General features: G+C 40.1%; 1 protein-coding gene across 2 annotated transcripts; it reads right to left on the bottom strand.

The window, feature by feature from the left end:
- Positions 1-857: 857 nt before the first annotated feature.
- ppp6r3 (protein phosphatase 6, regulatory subunit 3) lies at positions 858-21,630 on the bottom strand. 2 transcript variants are annotated; one of them, XM_083894100.1, is made up of 25 exons: positions 21,445-21,630; positions 18,429-18,593; positions 18,117-18,350; positions 17,062-17,248; positions 16,717-16,854; positions 16,141-16,206; positions 15,852-15,964; positions 15,554-15,667; positions 14,876-15,002; positions 14,517-14,669; positions 14,242-14,391; positions 13,741-13,805; positions 13,539-13,654; positions 13,262-13,347; positions 12,293-12,379; positions 11,022-11,119; positions 9,243-9,297; positions 8,777-8,907; positions 8,457-8,572; positions 7,780-8,011; positions 7,588-7,685; positions 7,182-7,377; positions 4,173-4,280; positions 3,827-3,898; positions 858-3,077 (listed from the first exon to the last, which is right to left on the bottom strand). In XM_083894100.1, exons 3-25 carry the CDS (start codon positions 18,341-18,343, stop codon positions 3,026-3,028), a joined length of 2,787 nt encoding a protein of 928 aa, XP_083750226.1. In that variant the 5' UTR covers positions 18,344-18,350; positions 18,429-18,593; positions 21,445-21,630; the 3' UTR covers positions 858-3,025. The 2 variants fall into 2 exon arrangements, 1 of the variants encoding a protein (XP_083750226.1); XR_014592905.1 differs by having other exon boundaries at positions 3,046-3,077; positions 4,011-4,280.
- Positions 21,631-22,377: the final 747 nt, after the last annotated feature.

Raw genomic sequence — 22,377 nt, forward strand, 5'->3', positions numbered from 1 at the left:
ACACATCTAAATCGGAATTGTGTTATTTCAGTATGTCGGTCTCAATGTTGGCCTTCAAAATCTAAAATCTTGTTTTCTCTTACTTGTGGCCCAGGTCCAAGTCACTTTTGCCGAGTAATCTAGATTTTTCTGGTAATCCTGCCAACTGCAGTTATAAAAAAAACAAAAACATATCGAGTCAGCATGTAGATGTGCAGATAGGCTGCCTGAGAGCCCTCGCCCAGAGAATAATGTTCCCACATAACTGAACCTGGTCATGCACAACTTGTTAACTCCTGTGACACCAAAAGATATAAGTTTAAAAAATTAATTCTAATTTAATAGGGGAAAGAACATTTCAATTTAGAATCAGGAATAATGCATTTTTAGACGAAACCCCTTATTCCACAAACACATTTACAACACAGACACTTAAATATCAAGAATGTAAAATAAAATACTGACCTCTTCCAGGTTTCCTGTGCAGAAATGCTGACATCAGGGCTCTTCAAATGCACCGCAGTATCATGAGGCTGATTTTCACTGCAGGGGTTCACCAGAGAACTGTTACCATCTGGTGCCACGTCACATTTAAGGCACATGCAGATTCTACTAAAACATTTAATCCAGTGATAAACATTTTAAAACTTTGGCAAAGTAGACATAAGACTACTTGCATGAACATTGCCCAATTAAATGTGTGTTTGAGGTGAAGTAATTCAGAGCATTTAAATGTTCCTCAGAACCTCAGCCTTGAAAGACAAGCTCAATAACCCACCTGCAAGGACCACTTGGCTTCAGAAAGTAAGATGAAATTTAATCAATTAATAATCAGACAAATAGCTTTTTACTCCCTTGCCAACATTGGTACAGAAAAAAAATAATTACAAAACCATTTTGGAACCAAACAGCGACTCATGTGTTGTGGTGTCACATGGAGACAGAAAGGTTGCTATGAAAACAAGGGAGGATGCAGGCAGATGTGTTGGCGACTGGCCTTTGATAGGCTTGTGTGGACAGATGTTCAGCAGTGACGCTGCAACAGATTTCAAAGTCAGCTCTGGTTCCTTTTACCAAGTAGGGTTAAAAAAAACGGCCCAGTGCAAAAGTTGGTCATTCATTTATAATGTGTGAAGAGGGGGAGAAAAAAAAAAGGGTCGAGCATCTAAAACGCCAAACTTCTCTCAGGAGACTAAACGGAACCCCAAAGGCTGTAAATGTACAGAGGCAAGGACTAGAATATGTCCAAACACAACCATTTTTTAAAAATTTCAAAGTAAATCCAATGCCTGAAGGTGTTTGAAGGAGATCGAGGAACATCGTTGCATTTAGACTGACAAACTGGACTTTGAGGATTAACCATCACTGCAGGACACGAGGGTCTGTCTGTACTGGTGTGGGTGCATGACTGGTTGTTGGAAAATAGAATCGACACCAAAACACTGCACAGCATAGTCACGGAGTGTAAACTCTCCATCTTAACCAATGAGTAAACAATGCGTTTGGGTGACGTAAACATTGAGCCGTGCTCAAAATTCTTCGCTCCGCATCGACAACACCGATTTGCCAACAGAGAACAGTCGGACCACAATGACGAGTAAACAATATTGTTCAGATCTACAATTTCTAACAGTTGCCTTCAGAAATGAAATCTCCACATAAACCAAAACACAGGCCTCTACGTACTTTCTGCGTTGCGTGTCTGCAGAGAGTTGCACAGTCTGGTTACACGTTTACATGGAGTACTCGTCTCCCATATTCAACGTGATTACAAAATTTCAGGACTGCACATGGACGTCCGAGTGGAGCGTTGCAAACACACGGGTGGACGACAACATTTACGCCAAGCGGACCTAAGCAGACATCAAAACTATGAATTGGCCTTCATTATTTCAAGTTCTTGCCAGAAGTTTGTCTTTTATGTCCACAAATTCCACCAAAATGCCATCACTGGTTAAAAATGACAGTTATGCAGCGTCTAGATACACCTTTAGCCTGAAATAAAATGAGCTAAATGTGAACTTATTACAAAAGAAAATTCCTTGAAGTAAAGCCATTGTTTGTTTTTTTTAAAAAAAACAAAGAATAATCACAGGATTAAAAAAAAAATAATAATAATAATAATTTGTGCAGGGCCAGAGAGACGAGTGTGTGGTTCTGGAACAACAAGCTCATAATGCTTTTACAACTCTGAGTGTCCAGCTGTGCTGACATTAACAAACTGCATCTCTCCTGCTGAGCCTTCTAGCTGCGAGGTAGGAACCCAGTTAGCATCAATGCATCTCGCTAGAAGAGGAGAGTTTATGTTGGTATGGCTCTGAAGTGACAAAACATAACCATAATTTTTCTTCCTCAATAAATAAAAAATATATATACCAAAAAAGCTCGTCAATGCAGAAGAATACAGGTGAAAAAATTTACAAAGAATACCTGCAACAAAATAAAACCTTTTCTTTCTTTTTTTTTCTTCTTCGTTAAAACGTGTTTCAATTTGAAGGAGCAGCTTCGCTCAGAGACACAGACCAATGACGGGTGAGAATTCTCGACAGAGCTGCTGTTTACGAGCGAGGATATCAGATCCAGCTCGTAAACGGCAGCTTAGTGGTCGGCTGGGTCACCAATCAGCTATTCCCACTTCTGTGGCAATTCATCTTATGTGTCTGTATACATCTTTCTTTTTATAAAATATTTTATTCATACAATCATTTCTTTAACTATAGCAACATTACTATTTAATTTTGAGTGGCAAGATATCAGTCGCACATCACCTCATAAGAACAATAGTATATAAACAGATGCAGGAAAAAAAACTAGTATCCATTTGAGTACATCTCATTTTGCTTTTCAGTTCATCCCGTGTCTGTACACCTGTCTGTCTGACTGTCAGTGATGAGCCAATGGGAGTATTGCTGGTCCTGGTGGTGGTGGGGGGGGGGGAGGGGGCGTGTGATTGGTACAGCTCTGAGCAGTGACCTCTGCTGGCTAACCAGGAGCAGGGCCCTGCGTGGCAGAACAGGCTGGGCCTTTATCTGGCATTAGACGACCCTCATGCCGGCCCATTCACAGCTGGCTCTGAGGACACGGCACTCTGGTCCAGTCTGCAAGAAAGTGAACATGGATTGACATTTTTGGCCATCAGAAAGAAATTAATGATTTTAGTTTAGGGTCAATATGTTGCAAGTTATCTTGGAGAACAACAAAACCAAAAGCACATTATTTAATATCCATTCATCTACCTGTAACTATTATTGTGCACAAATGCTTACAGTATTTTTCATCACATGAAATAACATGCTTTGTGGTGATTATTGCAGATGCATCAGTTTTCTTAATGTCACATCAACACGTTAGTCTGACTTAAATCGAGCTAGACTAAGATACCTGGACAATGTGATTCATAGTCTGATTTGTCCTGCATGTACACGCTTAGTCGGACTGGAGTGGGACTTGACGTTCTGTGCATGCACCAAACTGTTGCTACATCTTTCTTTGGGAACCACACGAGCTATGCTCAATCGAATTTGTATCACGATTAAAGCGTACAGCAAGTATAAAACATACAGAACCACAGCACGATCCATCTCACTGTTCATTTCTGTCTGTGGTTTGTTTTTCCTGTGATGTAAAGTCAACAGGAAAGCTTATAGACAGCTCCACCAACGGAGTCAGACGTACATATATTGGCAAGTTGTCCGATTGCACGTCTTAGTCGGACTACGGCCATAGCTCGATTAAACTGTGCATTTAAACGTACCGACTGTGAACCAATCAGCCCATAGTATTTCAGCCTAGGCTGAAGGAAAAAAAAAACCTGCTCACATAGTTTCACTGGGGTAGTTTGACTTACTTGGCCTCTTCTATGGCTGACATTTCTTCTAGAGGACCATTGGGAAGCTCCACAGCAGACCGACACTTCTCACTGCATATAAGAGGGGGAAAAAAAAAAAGGGTGTTCAGTTGAAAACAACACTCCAATCTCAGCCTGGAAACATACCAACATGTATCTCCCGTTTCACTTCATCTCAACTCACAAAATTCAGAAATGTTTAATTTTCAATTCAATTCCGTGACGATTTCTTCCAACTTCAAAAATCTACAGCACTTACAAAAAGTAACCACAGAACATTCATCAGTGCACAGGTGTGCATGCTTTTTTAATCTGCTAAGTGTGATTGTGTAGAGTGTCGTCTGACCCCGTTTTGGGACAGCAGGCTGCGGCCGGGCTGTTGACGCCTGTTCGCTCCAACTCCACACACTCCGCTACCGAGTATTTCTCTGAAGAAGCGTTCTTCTCTTCATCACTGGAACAGATACACACGTACACACACAAAAACACAGATATACATTAATATGACAGGCATTTCATATCAAAATCTTTGCCCCACAGAAACACACAGAACACCGTGAGATGTGAAGAGTGATGCATGCTGAACTTGACTGATAGAGCACACAGTAAAACAGAGGATGGAGGTGTTGAAATGGGCTAACTGAACAGTATGTAGGAGAAGCATCAAAATGTACAGCAAAATGGAGAAAGTCAACTGTTTTGGTCGTTGAGCTATAAAAAAAACTCTTTTTTTTTTTACTTGTAGCTACAGAGCCAGCAAACAGCGAGCAGGCCTACAAAAATCAACCGATTAGACCAAAATAGATTTTGTGCCAGCCGTCAGTCTTGCTTTGTCTCAGAGAACCACCAATGATCCTGATGAGGCCTCAATCAAAGCAAAACACCCAGAAAACACCCAAATACGATCCAACAATGCCAATTACTCAGAGTTTGTCATTTCAGAAAGCTCTCGTGAAATGTGTGACCAACATCACTTTTTAAATTAAATAAAAGCAACTCTTATTACAAAAGACAAAACAAATAATCTACACCCACAATGCTTACAAAAAGAAGTCTAAATCCAACCCGAAATTCACAGCTTTTGTGTATCTATATATCTGAAATAGTTGGCTGTTAATACTTTCACTATAAGGCCATGAGATTTTATGTTTTTATTACAAAGGCTTTAGGTCAGGGGTCTCAAACTGGTGGCCCCCCACTTGTTGTTATAATGAAAACATGGCCTCACCGTCTTTTAAACACGGTGTGTAGCTGAGACACATAACAGTAATAATGAGACATTTGGTCATAATTATCGCATTATTAAATGTATCATATACAACATTCAATTACATAAATAAAATGTGTTTGTTACGGCCCGAGCCACCAAAAGCAGTGGCCGAAGTGGCTCCTGGTACAAATTTTAATTACAGTTGTCCACACTATTATTCATGTAATTTAAATAAACTAAATAAATGTCTGTTTTTTATATTAATACATTATTTTAGCATCATACATAGTATTATTAAGTATACATGTGATATGATGCAATATTGTGAACAGTTTTTTTCCCACTTTTTGTTCTCTAAGCCGGCCCCCTCATGACCACAATAGATGCGCATTGGCCCCCAGGTCCCCAGGAGACCCCTGCTTTAGGTCCAAGTTAACACAGAGATCTTAAATTAATAATACTTAATTTAAGCCACTTTACACAATTACATAGCATAAGTGTTGGCACACGTCAGCCAAGTGACACAAAACTGCACTGTCAAGGCATTAGTTTGTGTAGCCAAGGCTTAATAAGTTAATGTTTAAATAAAATGGACATTCCCATAAGCAAAATAAATGTTTGATATTACAATATACAGTATAATAGAAGAGCATTTAAACTCTCACTGTAAAGCCATGTTGCTCAGAGCTTTAAAGAGGCTAACGAAAAAAATTTCATGAGCTAATAATTGTGTGTGGACAAAAAGACCACAGAATAATCAGAGGGCATGTCTTCAAAGACCAGTTCTAAAATAATTATTTCTTAAGAGCTTCAATAAGCTGTGTCAATACCAATATCCTGTCCTGCATGACAGAAATTCTCCACCAGTTATACCTTTCAATATACATCTTCAGCAAAGCAACTCAATCTAATCCATTCTTTTCAGATGAAGATCATGAGGGCTAAAGGCAGACTTGTTGTGACATTTGAAACACTGGTTTGGCATACTGTGATAAGTCATCCAGAAAACCGAATAAACTGAAAAACTGCACTTGGACGACTATTTGTAGAAACACATGCAGAATGGAGATAATGAAGTAAACAAACAAGGAGCTTGAAACCAAAGAAGATTGAAACTGGGAAAGAAAAGTTGGTGGTTGACGTGACAACAAGACTACATCACGGCTGCAGGCTGATCTCTAATTGGCTGTACATACCGATAAGATTTCAACACTCTGAAGAAGACCACACCCACAACGCACAGCAAGAGAGAGAGGGGAAGCTCAGGTTGTAAGTGTCGCTCAGTTCAGACAGTTATTTACACACACAGACAGACAATAATATTGCAGCATCAACATGAGGGGACAGAGGGACAGAGGACGACCAAATTTAAAAGTTGATTTAGGTTAGGCAAGCATTTCATTATGAAGACACTCAAGCAGGAAACGGTACCACCTTGTAGGACTGAGGTGGCTTTTTACACTAGGATTAATGATCTTGTGATTAGTGTTTTCAGGTTTAAAGGTTGGACAAACATGATTTCCTAGACAGAACTAAAACAAACAAAAGCCAACAAGTGAGGACAAAGTTGTCCCCATGTTCTCACAGGGAGCCTGTCAGTACAGAGAAAACAGCTTAAAACATCTTTCTCATTGTGATAACACCATCGTCTGAACAATGAGAAATCAGTTGGACAAAAGCAGATCAGTCATGGAAGCAACCAACAAACAACCAAACTGCCTGAAGAAGAGGCTACAGCCTCAGTGTTTGACAGTCCGTACAAAAACGCAGCCCTAGAGATTTGAACAACGGAGCCCGCAGCGTTTTTGAACTATATATTTGAGGCTTTAAAATTATTTGTGCATTGTTTATAAAAAGAGAATATGGATGAAGCCTAAATGTGTTCAATAAGTCTGAGACTTTCAATATTGCAACTACATGAACTGTGATAATATTAGGGCACTCGTAATAAACACGTGACAACACAAATGAGACCCATCCTGACAAGTGTCCATCCCGGATCAGACAGACTTAATGTCCCCCCCCCCTTATGGTTTTTAGAATACCAGGACTGGGTCCTTTAAACCTGCTACGACTGTCATTTAAATCACTAAGCACTGATGTGTACTGTTAATTTTTTTGTGTGCGTGGATGCGTTTGGCGAACCTCTTGAAGACGGCGGTCTCGGTCTTGGCGTCGACAGTGAGGCTGACCGTTTCTTTCATGGAGCCGTTGATGACCGTCTCTGTGATGCTGCGCTGCTCGCTGCATGCGGTTTCTTCCTCCGCTTTGGATTTCCCACAGTCTTTAGGTGAGGTGGTACAAGAAGGGGAGACGTTGTTTCCCAACCAGCCATCACACTCTGTCAAGAAAGGTGACAAAGGGGGGTCAAATCAGACTCTGGTCAGGTGATTTAAAGTTATTTCAGCACTTGGCACCTCACAGCTACCACAACAGAGGCATAATCACAAACTAATGTGATGGATTATTTACATTCGGAAGCTAAATGATGAAGTAGAGTCACAGAAATGTGCAGAAGTCAAATTCACAAGTCACACTCAACACAACTTACCTTCAGGCTGCATGGGTGCATTAACCCCCAGTGGGTCCATTGTCTCTATGCTGGTTTCCATAGCAACAGGAGAGTTGCACCTCAATGGGTCTTTAGGGCTGAAAAATAGCAATTTTGATTTTCAATCAGATTTTCTTTCAGATTGACCGGTAAACTCCTACAGTGTTCTGCTACAACCTCCAGAGGCCCCACCTAACAGGTGTGAAGTTGGAGAAATCTGCCCAGCCCGTTTCAGAATTGGAGGTGGCTGAAGGCGAGGTGCTCCATGATGCATCAGGAAGGGCTTCTGTTGTGGAGGAAGAGGAGGGGGAGGAGGGGGAGGACAAAGGCGAGGAGGCAGCAGGGTCACTGGGGCTAGAGGCTGGAGCTGTGGATGTACCTGTGTCCATGGGGACGTCATCGAAGTTGGCCGTCCACACTGGTCCTGGAAATAAAGGACGAACAGTCGAATGTAATTTAAGTTTAATGTGAAATTTGAAAAATAAATCGCCTACTTTTAGTCTGGTGTTCTGGCATAAACAAACCTAAATGTTTTCTCAGATTTAATCACTGAGGCCATATTCACTAGAGGACTGGGCACATTCTTTGGAAAGCAATCCCCTTAGGAGGAGAAGAAATCACCTCCTCTGACTCACTGTATTTTGAGTGACTTCTTGGCCATCACCACAATAACACTGATCAAGAGATAATCTCCTATTCGAAGAGAGGAAATGGGATCTTATCACAAGCCATCACAAGAGATAAACTCTCTGGACTTTGGTTTATTCTGAATCCAAACTCAGATCCACACAAAGATTTAGATTGGCTAAACAATTACCATCTGCATCCAAGTATTTTTGTTCCGTCCTTGCATTGAGATGCACACCAACCTGTGTCGACTTCCATTCTGTCATCGGTGCTGGGGTTGGCAGGCTCAAATGGATCCCTCTTCCCATCCTCCTCCTCTGAATCTGTGCTCTCTTCACTGTCTGTGCTGCCTGAACTCCTGAGATGAAAACAAAGATTATGGGCTATATGGCATGAGTTTGTTTGTACAGACGCATTTTTAAAGGAGAGGAACGATGACCTTAGAGAAGTCACAAGAGAATTTAGTTTTGTTTGTTTTGCACACACACACAGCATAAAGTTCCATATCTGGTACAACGTAATTAAAACAAACAATCATTATCTCCGAGTTTGTTCAGCTGACCTGGGGCGTCTCTGTGCCTCTGGTGCGAAGGTGACATCTTTTTCATCCCAGATATCTTCCTCATCTGAACCGGCATCTTCAAACTGCTGGATTTTCTCCTTACAGCGTGCCTCAAACAAGGCTATGTTTGCCTGTGGAAACACAAACAAAAAAGAGGCACGCGTTCTTCATTAAAGTCTCAACTACATTCCTTGCACATACAAACTAAGGTTGGATCACCTAGCTGTGAAGCAGACAAACGTGTGCCGCTCCAAAACACAGCACAACAGCTGCACAGAGCCATCTCAATGGAAATAACTTGTATTGGGTTTTGCTTCAAAGGAATTTGAATTAATCATCTCACTTCTGTTTCTAAACTTATGTTAACAGGAAGTATAAGACATGCTACTTCAACAAACTCATTCTGATTTCATGACAATATCACTTTCTGCTGTGCTAATTCAAGATTAATAATCAAAGTACTTACACTTTCATTTGTATTCAGAGAAAAATTGATGTCTGATATTCTATCAAAGGGAATACTGCAATGTTAAAGAGAACAAAGTTTAGTTTAGTTAGGGTCATTAGGCATTCAGACATTCAGTACATGGCTACACACAAGCAGACAGACTCAAGCACACAGCCCCAATACTTCATGTTCAATACTGCAGAGACATTGAACACGTTCCCGTCCATGCCAGGTTCGTGGTAACAGAGCGAGTTGCTGGAGTACATGTTTACGTTTGTTACATGCTTTGTTTTGAGTTGTAAATGGGTCAAACAAAGAAGAGCACATAAGATATAGTACATATTATGTACAGGAAAGCCAAAACAACAATTCAATATTGCTTGCTTATGTGATACTACTCACTGGCACTCAATCTACAGTAGGGCTGTCACTTTTTGTTGGACATTTGGATTTATTGCGAAGTTATATGCAGGGTGCATGTATTGGTTTCCTACTGTATCAAATGACGGTGTCAGCTGCAGAGTGCAGCAGCGAGGACAACATGTAAGCCTACTTTACATGAGGGAAACTCGGCTCCCTCCCCTCTCTCTCTGCAGATATACTGTGTAGTGCCCAGCGCTTCGGTAACTGCAGTAAATTGACTCATAAATACTTTTATTCAAACGGCAGGGGCTCATCCTTCTTCCGCAGGTAATAATGTAAATAAAGGGGGTGGAAGTTTAGAATTAATTTGAACAGGTCATTATAAATCAGTTTCGTTTTGGAAAAAGGGACAGCCCTAATCTAAAGTCACACAGCATTAATCAACAATTAATATTACACTTTTAGCTCAGCATTAAGACTGGGAAAGTACTCCTGCTTTGACAGAATTGCCCGCAGCCAGTGAGCTACAATTTTAGGGCTGAATCAGCGCCGTAATTTGTGACAGTGTGGCCATTTTGTTTTTAAAAGGATTAACACAAACCTTACAGCAGAGACTTGGTTGGAGGGTATATGATTCATAATTGACTTACCAGGGCTATTACTTATCTGCTTCCTTACAAATTTGGAGCAAAGATAGACCAAAAAGCTGAGACTTCATTAGCTTTTTGGTCTATTCAGATTCATTAACCCTTCCATTAAATCCATATATAATTCAAATTTTTTTAAAAAGAGGGGTTTTCTCCTGGAAAAAGTAGCTATAAACAGCTGCAGTCTTTCCAATGAGAAACAAAACGAAACAAAACCTGGGTATTAAACTCAACAGTCATATTACCATCTACCCAACAGGCAACAAAATTATAGAACTCCATCATCTGATCGTGCCAATCCCAAAATTTATAACAAAGGAAAAAAGCTTCACCCACAGGAGCCGTTTGATCAGAAAAAGGCACACATTTGAAATCAAAATTGAAAAATGATTAAACCCCAAAACCTGCTCGTATTAAGGTAAACAAAAAAGGGGGCAGGACACAAGACCACAAAAGCTAGATAGTTTATTATAAAAGCAGTGCTTTTTGTTCAGGCAATGACATTTTACAAATCATTGTAGTTGACCTTTTAGCTCATATCATAAACTGCAGAACAGCTGCATCACCTAGTGGCCATTCAGATTGTTAACCAGAATGGACTCACCAACAACACCCTCGTGTTGCAACATGCCTTAATTATGGGGAAGAGAAAGAAGACCAATATTTTTTTTTTTTTTTTCAAATTGTGAATTACCAAACCTGCCTATCCAGCTTTTTTATGTTGCAAGTGCCCTGCCCCTTTCAGTCATACTTGGAAAGCTTGTAATCATGCAGGATGAGTACTCACTCCACAACATCGTCCTGATCAGCAAACTCTTCATCATTGAAGCCGAACTGCTCAATAAAATTGGACGTCATTTGTTGCATCTGATAATCAGAAAAGGCCTGGCAAAACCCAAGACCAACGATAATGATATAGTCTTGGCTCTACACAAAGCTGGTCATTACTTGCAGTACAGATACAAATATAAAACGCTGAGTTGTAAATACACAGTATGTAGAACATGAAGCTAAACGGGTTAAAAACCAGAAAAAAAAAGGCACATGCATGCATTTACAGTCAAATTCCATTACACTTCAATAATACTTGGGGTAAAAAGTAAACTCTATTAAGTCACTGACGTTTTCTAAATAACATTAGTAGTTTATTTAATAGGGTATAGAGATGTTTAGAGGTGATACTGTGCAGGATCCATAGCCACTAAGTACAACATGACAACAATTTAAAACTAATTTAACTTTCAGGCTTTGGGGATATACGTTGCATTAATGCAATTAAACAATAACTAAGCATCAGTTTTACCAAGGGGCTTAGTGACCAAATAAGATAGATCATAGATTGATCCAGTGTGGCCTCTGAATGACTTCCCATCTTTACAGACACGTCATTTCCTTCATGTCACTTGACTTGTTGCAGCCACAGCTAAAAACACTGACATTGCGTGACTTAGGGAAAGGAAGTTGTGGTCTAGTAGAACAAGGTACTGACTGATCTTTGATACTTTTATAGCACAGATACTTCAGAGTCTTCAATAATGTCTCATCATTTGACCAACTAGTAAGGACATCTAAATCTGCATCAAATCTAAGTATCTGTAGAAAATAAAGTTACACAAACACATCACAGAGGAAAACGGGTAAAACACTAGGGATGGGACAAACTTGTCTGTGCTTATTAAACTAAAAGCAGAAAAGACGATTGCCAGGATTGGCAACACCACAAATTCGATGAATACTCGAATGGGCAAGAAATAAATCTAAAAGAACTTGCAAGACCATAAAACCAAAGCCATCATCTCTTAGCAACTAAAGTTAAAGATCCTTAATCAAAACCACTGCTAAACAAATGCTGTCAATTTACGCCATTTAGAAAATTCACTTCTGATTATTGTACGTATATCCACAGAAAAACTCACATGGCAAAACAAACTGTTTAGGAATGCCAAATGAAGACTTTTTATATTAGTTCAGTCCGTGTGGCTATGGGTCTGCCTTGTGTAAAAAAACAAAAACAAAAACAAAAACAAACACTTGTGTGCGCGTGTGTGGAGATCTTACTTGTTGTAGGGAGGAGTCCTGGTGAAAGCCACCATCTTTAAAGTCCACCTCATCATCACTGGAAGAATGGATGTGGTGTGTGTTTACCTAAGGAAAAGGGTTGAGCATTAAAAAAGGGCCTTAATGAGCAAAGAAGATACACTGCTTTAAAGTAAATTCCAAAGTACTCTACTGAACTGGTCGTCCATAAAGGGTGTAGTAAAATAAAAGGGATGTTGTGATCTGGAACTCAGATCATCAGGAGGAAGGAAGGACAATATTTCAGTTTGAGGAGGGAGTCACTGGCCAAACAAATAACATTTAAGACTGGAATTTGATCAGTGTAACTAGAGTGACTGTATGAGTAGCAGAATTTATTTACAGAGAAACAGCCTCACCTAACCAGTAGAGAGGACCACCTGTTAGTGGAGATCTGACACCTGAATGGATGAATTTACTGCAAGAGTCCAGAAATTAAGTGACCCATGATCACAATCAGCTACAATTTTACAAACTGTCTCCTTTCAGAACGTAAATAGGCAATTTAGGCCTTTGCTTCCATGGCACTGGAATGATCTTGAATGTAGAATATAGGAAGTATTTGCAATAGTTGTAGCTGTCTTAATGAACTGTTAAATGATGACTTATAATTGCTGCCTTATACTTAATGATGCGGTTTTCTTACCAAGACTGTTTGTCTGAGGGTCACTTTAATCTCAATGTGATTAGAGTAAATTAAAGGTTTGAATGATTAAATGGATGAATGTCACCGACAGTTGTTGGAATAAAGAGGTCACAGTATTAGAGCCACTCAAATTGGCTCTCATACTGCACCTCAATGCAACCTCTGCTCTGCTAATGTGGTGCTAAAATAAGAGTCAAGAATTAATTGATGACCACTTTCCTTTCTAAACAACTCCGCTGCATTCACAGCATGTACAGTACATGTAAAGCTTGACATCAGTGTGGACATTAACGGGGGTTTCTCACCAGGTCAACAGTGTTTCTCTTGTTTGTGTCAGACAGTTGAACAGAAATAAAAGACTCCCATTTCTCCCTGTCCTCTGCTGGGAGCTCTGCGTCAGACACACACAACACACAGTTCGCAGGACATAAACACATACTGTACATTTGACATAACTGTTAAGAAAAAACATGGTGCCAAAAGTTATTTTGTTTCATACACTTGATACATAGGACTTCTCAGTTCCTATCGAAAGGAGAATTGTGCACATGAATGAAAAAGAAATGAAAGAAGAGTTCTTACCTGAAATGAGCTGTTGTATCTGTGGCCCGTTTGGGCCTTTGTCACAGTTATGAACTATAGAGTTGGCTATTCTGGTGAGGTGCCCCATGTAACCTCGTCGTCGACCACCTTCTGCCCTAAAAGACAAACAAATGCATTGGTTTGCATCAAGACTTAAAATATATTTTGTAAACTAAGCCATTCATTTATTCAGAATACTCACTGTTCTTTCTCATTGGAACTCCAAGCGTCAATGATTCTTTGTATAAACTGGCACTTTTGAAAAAGCTGGTGGAGAGGAAGTAAAGGTAAATAAATACAACTACAATGGGTCAAAACATATTCTGTGCACTGCATATCGATGTACTCTTCTACTGTATATAACTGAGATGAAATAGAGATGAGGTGTGCCACTCGGATAGTAATGAACTACACAATATACCGTATCTTCTATCATTTTAAAAGCACTATAAATTTGTAGTGATGAAACTAAAAGTGCTAAAAGAAAGCCCCTAGTCTGGGGGATCAACAGGCTTCACACGTTAAAAGCAGATTTCTACAATTCTTAATCACGTAACATGCAGCCAAATAAACAAATAAATACACAACATGAACCAGATTACATACAAAAGTGAGAATTTAATTGTCATTTAACACCATTTGGTAAAAGTGTCACAAAAATAAAACCGTATGAAGACTGTAGTTCTTTCTCATATCGTCTTACATGTTTGATGAGGATGCTCTCCCTTGCATGTTCTTGCTCTGTGTCCGTTTGAATTTCAGTCGGTGCAGGGGGCATAGCCAGGATCATGGCTGTGCAGATCTCCACCTGAATGTGGAGGAAGTTGTTCCAGATGTATTTGAAATACATGTCCTGTTGAACAAAAAGGAGACGCATTAGTTACATGGTCTAAATAACAGACGTTCAAAAAGATTCTGACACAGTTAACACTCGTACGAGTGGAACAAAAGCATCAAAAACATCCAGATGGTACTCACTAAAATGACTCCCAGTGTGTTGAGGTTAATGAGTTCTGTGTTGATGCTGTGTGTGTTGCTCTGCAACAGACTGGCCACCAGTCTGACCACATTGAGTCTGGTGTTGCCAACTGGAGGGTCCAGCACCCCCCACGTTGTTTTCATCATATTCTTCTGTTGGTGGAGAACAAGCATGGCTCAGTATAATAATGACTAGATTTAGTATTTATAGTCGGGTAGGAAACACACAGTCATGGTTTCTGTGACAACCGTCGTCGGCAGCTGCTTTTAACACTCATTCAAGGAAAACGAGAAACAACCGAGAATTGATGGTGGGATATAATAATTAGACAGCTTAAAGTAGTCAATGTCGTTCTTACCTTTGGGGGTTCCAGTAGCAGCTGGTGAAAATCTTTCAGTCTGGGTCTCACAGCCTCCAGGATGCTGTGGTTGACTGAAAATGAAGGGTGGGACATCCCAGGGGGGCAATCCATATGACCTTCAAACCTGAAACATGGAAAGCAAACCTCAAACATATGCAGTGCTTAGGCTGATTTAAATATAATTTAGTGACGTGAACTCAGCATGTTTGTATATAATAATTCACTCTTTAGGTCAGGTAATCCAAGAGTCACATTATGTTCATAAGAATGAAGATTACTTCTTATATGAAGCTGAAACACTTGTCTGGACGCATTTAATTTTACTCAGAAATGCAAGCCTGGGTGAATCCAGCCAAGTTTGCCGGCAATTTGATTTTACTCTGCAGACACATCTGGCAAAGGACGTTGTTTTGGTGTCGTTGCCAGATGAGATTGAGATTCAGTCTGGTGTTAGCCAGGCTGTAAAAATGCAATTTTTAAATGAAAAACACAATCGATATAGCCACAGTAAATAAGAAGAATTACAAAGCTAAAAAAATATATACTTGGTGTCAATAAAAAAGTGACAAAAGCAAAAAAATTACTCAACTGAAGGCATTTCATCTCCTTGAACAATCTCATTAGCTACAGTAAAGCTTGTGTCAAAATAAAATATCAAAAGTGAATCTGACGTACGCTGGTCTCCTCGTCTCAAACAGTGTAAGCAGGATCTGGATAACACTGACAATTGCAGACTCGTTCTTTTCCTTGTCAAAGATATTCGACAGCAGCTGCTCCACCGTCTCCTGCCTGAGGACAAAAAGAAAACAGACTCAAAGACAGACCAGTAATCTTAACACTCTGGTGCAGCATTTAAAACCTAGACAATATGAAATATCAGCAATAACATAGTTTAAAGGGTTTAAAGGTCACATTCAAAAACATCTGAGAAATTAACCGCATCTTCCAGTATTTTTAGGTATAAACTACATACTTTTCAAGTGTAGCCAGAAGTGGATCAGGCTCTGAACAGCCCTGGACCTGGAACATCTGATCCCTGCTCAGTCTGATGATCTCACACAGCGACTGGGATGCGTTGGAGTGTCTCTGTGCGATGAGAAACAAAACAAAGAAAGAGTCATGTTAAATCCATGGTCTTGTGTTCAATATATTTGAAGTCTAGTATACTCTATATATTTTTTTTTCGTATGTAGTCATGCTTTCAGATAAATACTATGTCCCTGACTCAGCAAGATCCACAATATCCAGAATATGAATCTTACATCTTCATCTTGAGAAGGCTGTACCATGTCCACCAGTCTCTGAATCACCTTCTCCTCATTCAGCCACTAACAGAAGAAAGTCAACAGTCAGGATGGCACAGAATATTCAGATACAATGCCAGTAAACACGCCTTTCAAAATTCACATGTATTCATGATGACATTTATTGTAGCAAGGTGTAACTGGTATTCATGTCATTCTAATCATGTACTCATACCTAACGATCAGCTGCAGCTAAGGCCTTGTAGGTAAACTTTTAATACGTTATGAGTGAAATTCTTTATAGATGCATTTAGAAACAAACATACTTGGGTGGATAAATTGAAATCAGATGCAATGACAGATTGAGGCTCAAGACCTGTAAAGCCTGTTCTAGTAGAAAGACTTTGCATTGACATAGTGTAAGACAGCTTACGTCTTTTGTACTGCGTACGTAAGACTATACTGAGCCAAATCACAATGAACAAAACGGTTGTTGGCCAGGTCAGAGCGTGATGTCCAACTTAATACCATTTCAAGTTAACAGATCGGAGAAATAATTTAGCACTCGTGAAAAACTGCAGTCCCACTACTTACAGAAAGAACATCCTGTCTGAGCTGTTGTGGTTCAATGCAGGTGAGCATTCGGAGCAGCAGGTCCATGATGGCAGATGTCCCAATGTGTTTGATCATCAAGTCTACAAAGTCCTCCCGCTTTCGTAAAAAATCCACTATCTACAAACACAAAGCAAACATGCAAACCTTGAATATATTACACCACAAAAAGCCTTTTCAACTGAAGTCTCAATTATTAAGTCGAAATGGAAAAGAAAACAAAACAAGAGAATGCAACCAGATTATCTGTGATTGCAGAAAAATAATTTATGATGACAACTTGCATCACTCTGTAGCGTAATAATCGCCCCATTCATTCAAATGTACCTGTTCAGGCTTGCGTCCTATAAGAATGGACAACACCTTGGAAAAGAAACTGGCCAGGAGAGGGTTGAGGGGTGGCTCATTCTGGAGGAAGCCATAAAGTTTCATCAGCAGTTTCTCGTCTTCTCCCAGTCTGTCATTTATTTGGCCCACGTCTGATGTAAGCAGCTCACATGATATGTTGGGATACCTGGAAAACAAAAGCTGTACCTTAGATGTTTTCTCAATATGCTGGTTATTGTGATGAACTGTGGAAAGAGTAAAGCAAGGCAAATATATGTAGATGATTGGGTTGATCAAAAAGACAGCGTGGAAAATAATCAGAGCAGCCATGCTCGTCCTATGCAAATTATTTTTTACATTTTTAAATTTCAGGCTCACAACTATAGCAGAAAATATTCAACTAATGGTTAATGACAGCAGATATCGATGCCTATAAAACATGGCAGGTGTTGAGCGAGCATATCCAACCATTATTACAAAAACAACAGGTGTTTACTGTGTGTAATCGAGCTGTAACACGGGTATAACTATGCCAAAGCAGTGAAAGGATAGGAACCAAATCTATGCAGGAAACATGAACTTTACTTGCATTTTGGAGATAAGAACCAGATTAATGTATTTAGTCTGCAACAGCTCCAAATCCACATAAAGAGCTTGCAGCAAAATTAACATTTTCTAACGGCCTGGACTGGACAGGGCCTGGCTTATTTTCACAGCAAACCAAGAGTTAATGAGTCACTCTGCATGCCAGTTATACATCAATTCATTACCACTAAAACATCACTCTTGTTTTAATTCTTAATTAACTCAGAGTAACACAATCACCCATGCATGGAAAATTGTCTTTTAATTCTAGAGTTTTGTCTTGGGTAGATGCATGATGTTTTGTTATGTAAGCAAAGGGAAAATAAACAGAAAGGTGCAAAAAATCTTATGTTCCTGTGTAAATATGTTTTTGTAAGAAAAAAAAAGGGAAGAAATGAGACTGAAAAAATCCTCTACAAAACATGTAAACAAATTAGATCCATATTCCTCTAAAAACCATCTTCTCTTACTTGTATTTAACTTTTTCTTCGACATCAGTATTTGGTTCCTGTGTGATGTAGGTAACCAGGTCCTCCATACACTGCGGTCTCAGCAGGAAGTCAACCAGTTTGTGGTTCTGGGCCTTGCACTCCTGCAGGACATCATCCTCATCCATTACCTCAGTCAGCGTTACATCCTCCTTCTCTAGCAGCGTGTCAATATGGGATGTGGTGTGGAGGTCAAACTTCCAAAACATCTTGGCTCTGAAGAGGTAAAAAGCGAAGTTGTCACTGCACTTAACATAAACATAGGGTTCTCCACTAGAGGTGACCAGAACCTACCGGAGTATGTGGGCGTCCAGACGGAGGAGCTCAGGTTAAAAAGAGGTGTGTTGTAGTCTTTGGGAGTTGTGGCCCATTCCAGGCTAGCCGGATGAACAGGCAGGCAGACAGTGGTGAGGGACAGACTGACAAACGGCACACATACAGCAGATTAACAGCACACACCTGTAAACAAGAAACAGAGACATGTTAAGATCAGCAATCTGTTGTCTAAAGTCTATAGTCTGTACCTGACTTGATAAAGAACTCAAAACCTCAGTTCTCAACATGTACGAGATGTACTTTGTTCTCTGTTGAAGGCAACGTTCAATTAAATCTAGGCTGCTTTATTAAAGCTTTAAATCTCATGAACATTAAGTATTACAACTTTAATTTATGGCCCAGAGAAGTATTACATTGCTTCTAAAGGCTGTATTGAGAACAATTTCAACCCATCCTGTATTAAAAAAAAAAAAAAAAAAAAAGCCCACTCATTTGTTTGGGACCAGGCTGCTGGCGTGTTAATACCGGAGCGTTACATGGTTAACAATGCAGAACATCAAGTAAGTTTAATAGGGCTCATGCAGCAAGTGCTTGTTAAGCCTTTAAACACAAAATCTGTGACTGAAATTTGATGTCCTGAACGACTTATTTTATTGCATCTCTGTCAGTAAGCTGAACATGCCCCACAACAGTACAGTAAAGTGACCTGTGCAGTTAAATGTTGGACTGTTTGTCAGCAACTAGAACCAGTTACACACATAAGAAAACACTGACCCCGATATAGTTTAGTAGAGGGACATAGACTCTTAACAACCGGAGCACAAAAGCACAAAGTCAACACTATAAAAATGTGTATATGAGAGTGGTGGGTGGAATAAAAAAGCACCTACCACTAAATCTGGCACAACTGTAGAAAAGGCTACTGCTGCTACTTTCCTAAGTGGTGAATTACCAGTGTTATATCACAAGTGTGAAGACGATCGCTCCCTCAGCAGACACACCTTTGTGCACGTCATTCAACTTAATACCCCACAAGCAATATAAATGTACGAGTCTTACTTTCTCTCTGACTAATCATTTACAAGTCAACTGAGCTGAAATCAAAACACAACCTGGTTGTTTTTTAGTCACCATTTCATACTTATGAATACTATGTTTGGTCAGGTATTGTAGGAATAGGGTTGGCTACCAAAGGTAGTTCCATTATGGCACCGTTTTCAGTAAGATCAACATGACTTAGTCGCTACCTGGGCAGTCTTCATGAGATACTGTTCATTCTACACTTTGATTTAAATGTTTGTTCACATTTCATGCTCAAACAAACTGTATCAAATGTGAAAATGTTGTTGATTTCTCTGATTTCTAGTTAAAGGTTCTTTAAATAATGCAGTTTGCCTACTTGAGTGAACCGTGTACACAGTGGCTTAAAATTGTTCATTTTACTGTTAATTCAACAGTTGATTCTGGATATTTAAATTCAAGTCATAATATTTAGTCTGTTATCATGACGAAACCCTTACAGCAGCCATACCAAAACAAGACAGACATATCAAAAGGTCAAAGGCCATAAAATACTTCAAAAATTCTTAACCTCAAAGTTTACCATTTGGATGGCTGTGAGCACCGACCACAGTCACAAGATACAAAATAATCTTGACAGCAACTGTCAGGCTATGTAAAAATGACTGGTTTGAGCTCTGAGCCTACACCGTGTTACACAGTTTACATGTACAAGAGAATTGAAAGCCACATTTTTCTATTGCATACATCAATTCAATTAAATCAGGCAACCAGGCATTAACCATCTCCTACAAGGAAGTTATGTTTTAGGCTGTGAGAAGCTCAACTCCAAACGGGAAAGATGCGTTTTGATTTTCTGGGGATGCATGTATGCAAGAGCCAGTGATGAAAGAGTTGTGTGTAATGATCCGCATAAAGTTCACCGTTTGAGTGTATTGACACTGTGGGAAACTGAGCTCCCTTGGTGGAGGTTAACACTCCTGAGTGCTTTCGCTAGATTTCCTTATTTTTCAGTTGCTAAACAGACAGAGAAACAGCTCAAGACCCAACCTTAACCCAGAAAAACTGTGGTGACTGCAAGTTAACCATTAGCTACACCTTAGGGCTAGGCAATGATTCAATAACCATAAACACCGTGATAACACCAACACATTATTATGTTTAAGTTTTGTATCAACATACTTAATGACACAATACATATCCATCTTCTGCCTCGGATGTGTGAAATACTTCTTAGCTTTTAAAAAAAAGTGTTTCATTAAGAACTACATCTATATTGTTTTCGTAGGACCAACAAGCAGGCTTTCGTTATCCGACATTTCATTTGTTGATTATCAACATCGACTGATTTGATTTTCTTTGTCAATATTTATGGACACACCGTGCAGCCCTATTGAATATTTTCCAGATGTCCAGCCATCTCAGGCAAAGTCAACACCAGTGAAAACACAGTGGCCGTATCACAGGCACAGCTTGCGTTTGGTTTGAAGAGAACATAAGCGTGTTCTCACTTCGGCAGATTGTGGGCAAACATTTCATAATCGCATCAACCACCAACAAGTAACTAATATTAGCATAACGCCAGTCCCTTTTACATACCAGGGCCCAAAACAGTTACCGCTAATGCAATACCAACACACCGGCAGAGGCCAACAAGCTAGCACCACTAGCTATCATTAGCCAGTGTAAGCTAACCTGGTCACCTTAAATCGGGAACAAACTAAAGAAAAAAGTAGGGGCGTCGTTGAGTTAAACATGATCGGTGGCACTTGAAGCTGGAGTTAACAGGCAGCAAACTTGGCCGGCCAAAAAACAACAACACGGCCTTACGGTACGTGCTAAAGCTAAATGTTAGCGTTACGTCCTAGCTGGAGGTTCACCACCACCACTGTCTGACAGCGCAGTGTTAAGATGGCCAAGTATAGCCAGCTAACGTTAGCCGGCCACCAGAAGACTGCTGGCTTACCGTCTCTTCAGCACCAACCCAAGTGTATGGACTAGCAAGTGTACTTACCTACAGACAACGGTAAACGGCGACTCTCCAGCATGCGGCTTATCTCGCCATGAGTCCCGGGTTTAAACACAGCGAACGCGGAGATCACACGGGCTTGTGGCGAGGAAAACAAAGCGTTTAAAAGTGATTCTGACAGGCGCGAAAAGGGTAGATCATCAGAGGGCACTTTTCAAGATGGCGGTTCCGTCAACTTCAGCGACCCCTTCCCCCACTACAGCTGCGGCGTCTGTCACTCAAATGGTCGCAGCGAGACGATTGGTTGTAACCCCATCGCGCAAACCCCGCCTTGAAATGTCATTGGCTAACAGGCGTGTTACTTCAATGCGTCATTTAATGTTCTACACATGTCGTATGGCCCGGAAGAGCGGGGTTTATACTATGTAGCTGACTGTACATATCGGGGACAACACTATAAGAAAACACTTTACATGAGTTTCATGTTATTGTGTATTGCATCATTTTACTTGGCAACGTTCGCTTGGACAGCACGTTAACCCCACCCGCGCGTTTGATTTCTATTATGAATCGAGCGTACTCGTACAGCACGAGCAGGCGGTTGGCTCGTTGAGAAACGCCCAGTTTGCTGAGGAGGGCGGTGATGGAACCAAGGCAACGCACATGTGCAGTAAACTATTATGGGGTTTTATCTTTGGCGTAGTGTCGGAAAAACAAGAGCAAACGCCACTTCGAAATAGCTGCGCAACACAAACGCTCACCTGGCTTTTAAGATTATTTTCGTCCCGTCTGCAGGTGACATTCTTAATAAATTCACATAATAAATAAAGTGGTCTTGTCATTTGTGATTCTAAAAAATGGGTTACGGTAAGATGAAAGATCTTCAAAGCCACTTATAATGTGGACTGAAATACAGATTATCCAATTTAAGACAAGCCATTTCAGCATCTGACAGAGGGTATAATCCCAAAAGAGATG

The sequence above is a fragment of the Microchirus variegatus genome (genome assembly GCF_963457635.1).
Source record: "Microchirus variegatus genome assembly, chromosome: 8".
In the NCBI taxonomy this organism is placed as follows: domain Eukaryota; kingdom Metazoa; phylum Chordata; class Actinopteri; order Pleuronectiformes; family Soleidae; genus Microchirus; species Microchirus variegatus.

Bases quoted from the DNA above. Each gene is read 5' to 3' on its own strand.
- ppp6r3 (XM_083894100.1), bottom strand. From the start codon at position 18,343: ATGTTTTGGAAGTTTGACCTCCACACCACATCCCATATTGACACGCTG. The intron at 14,392-14,516 runs GTGAGTACCATC...TTTGTTCAACAG, and splicing joins ACACACTGGGAGTCATTTTA to GACATGTATTTCAAATACAT. The intron at 8,012-8,456 runs GTTGGTGTGCAT...CTTTATTTCCAG, and splicing joins CAGAATGGAAGTCGACACAG to GACCAGTGTGGACGGCCAAC.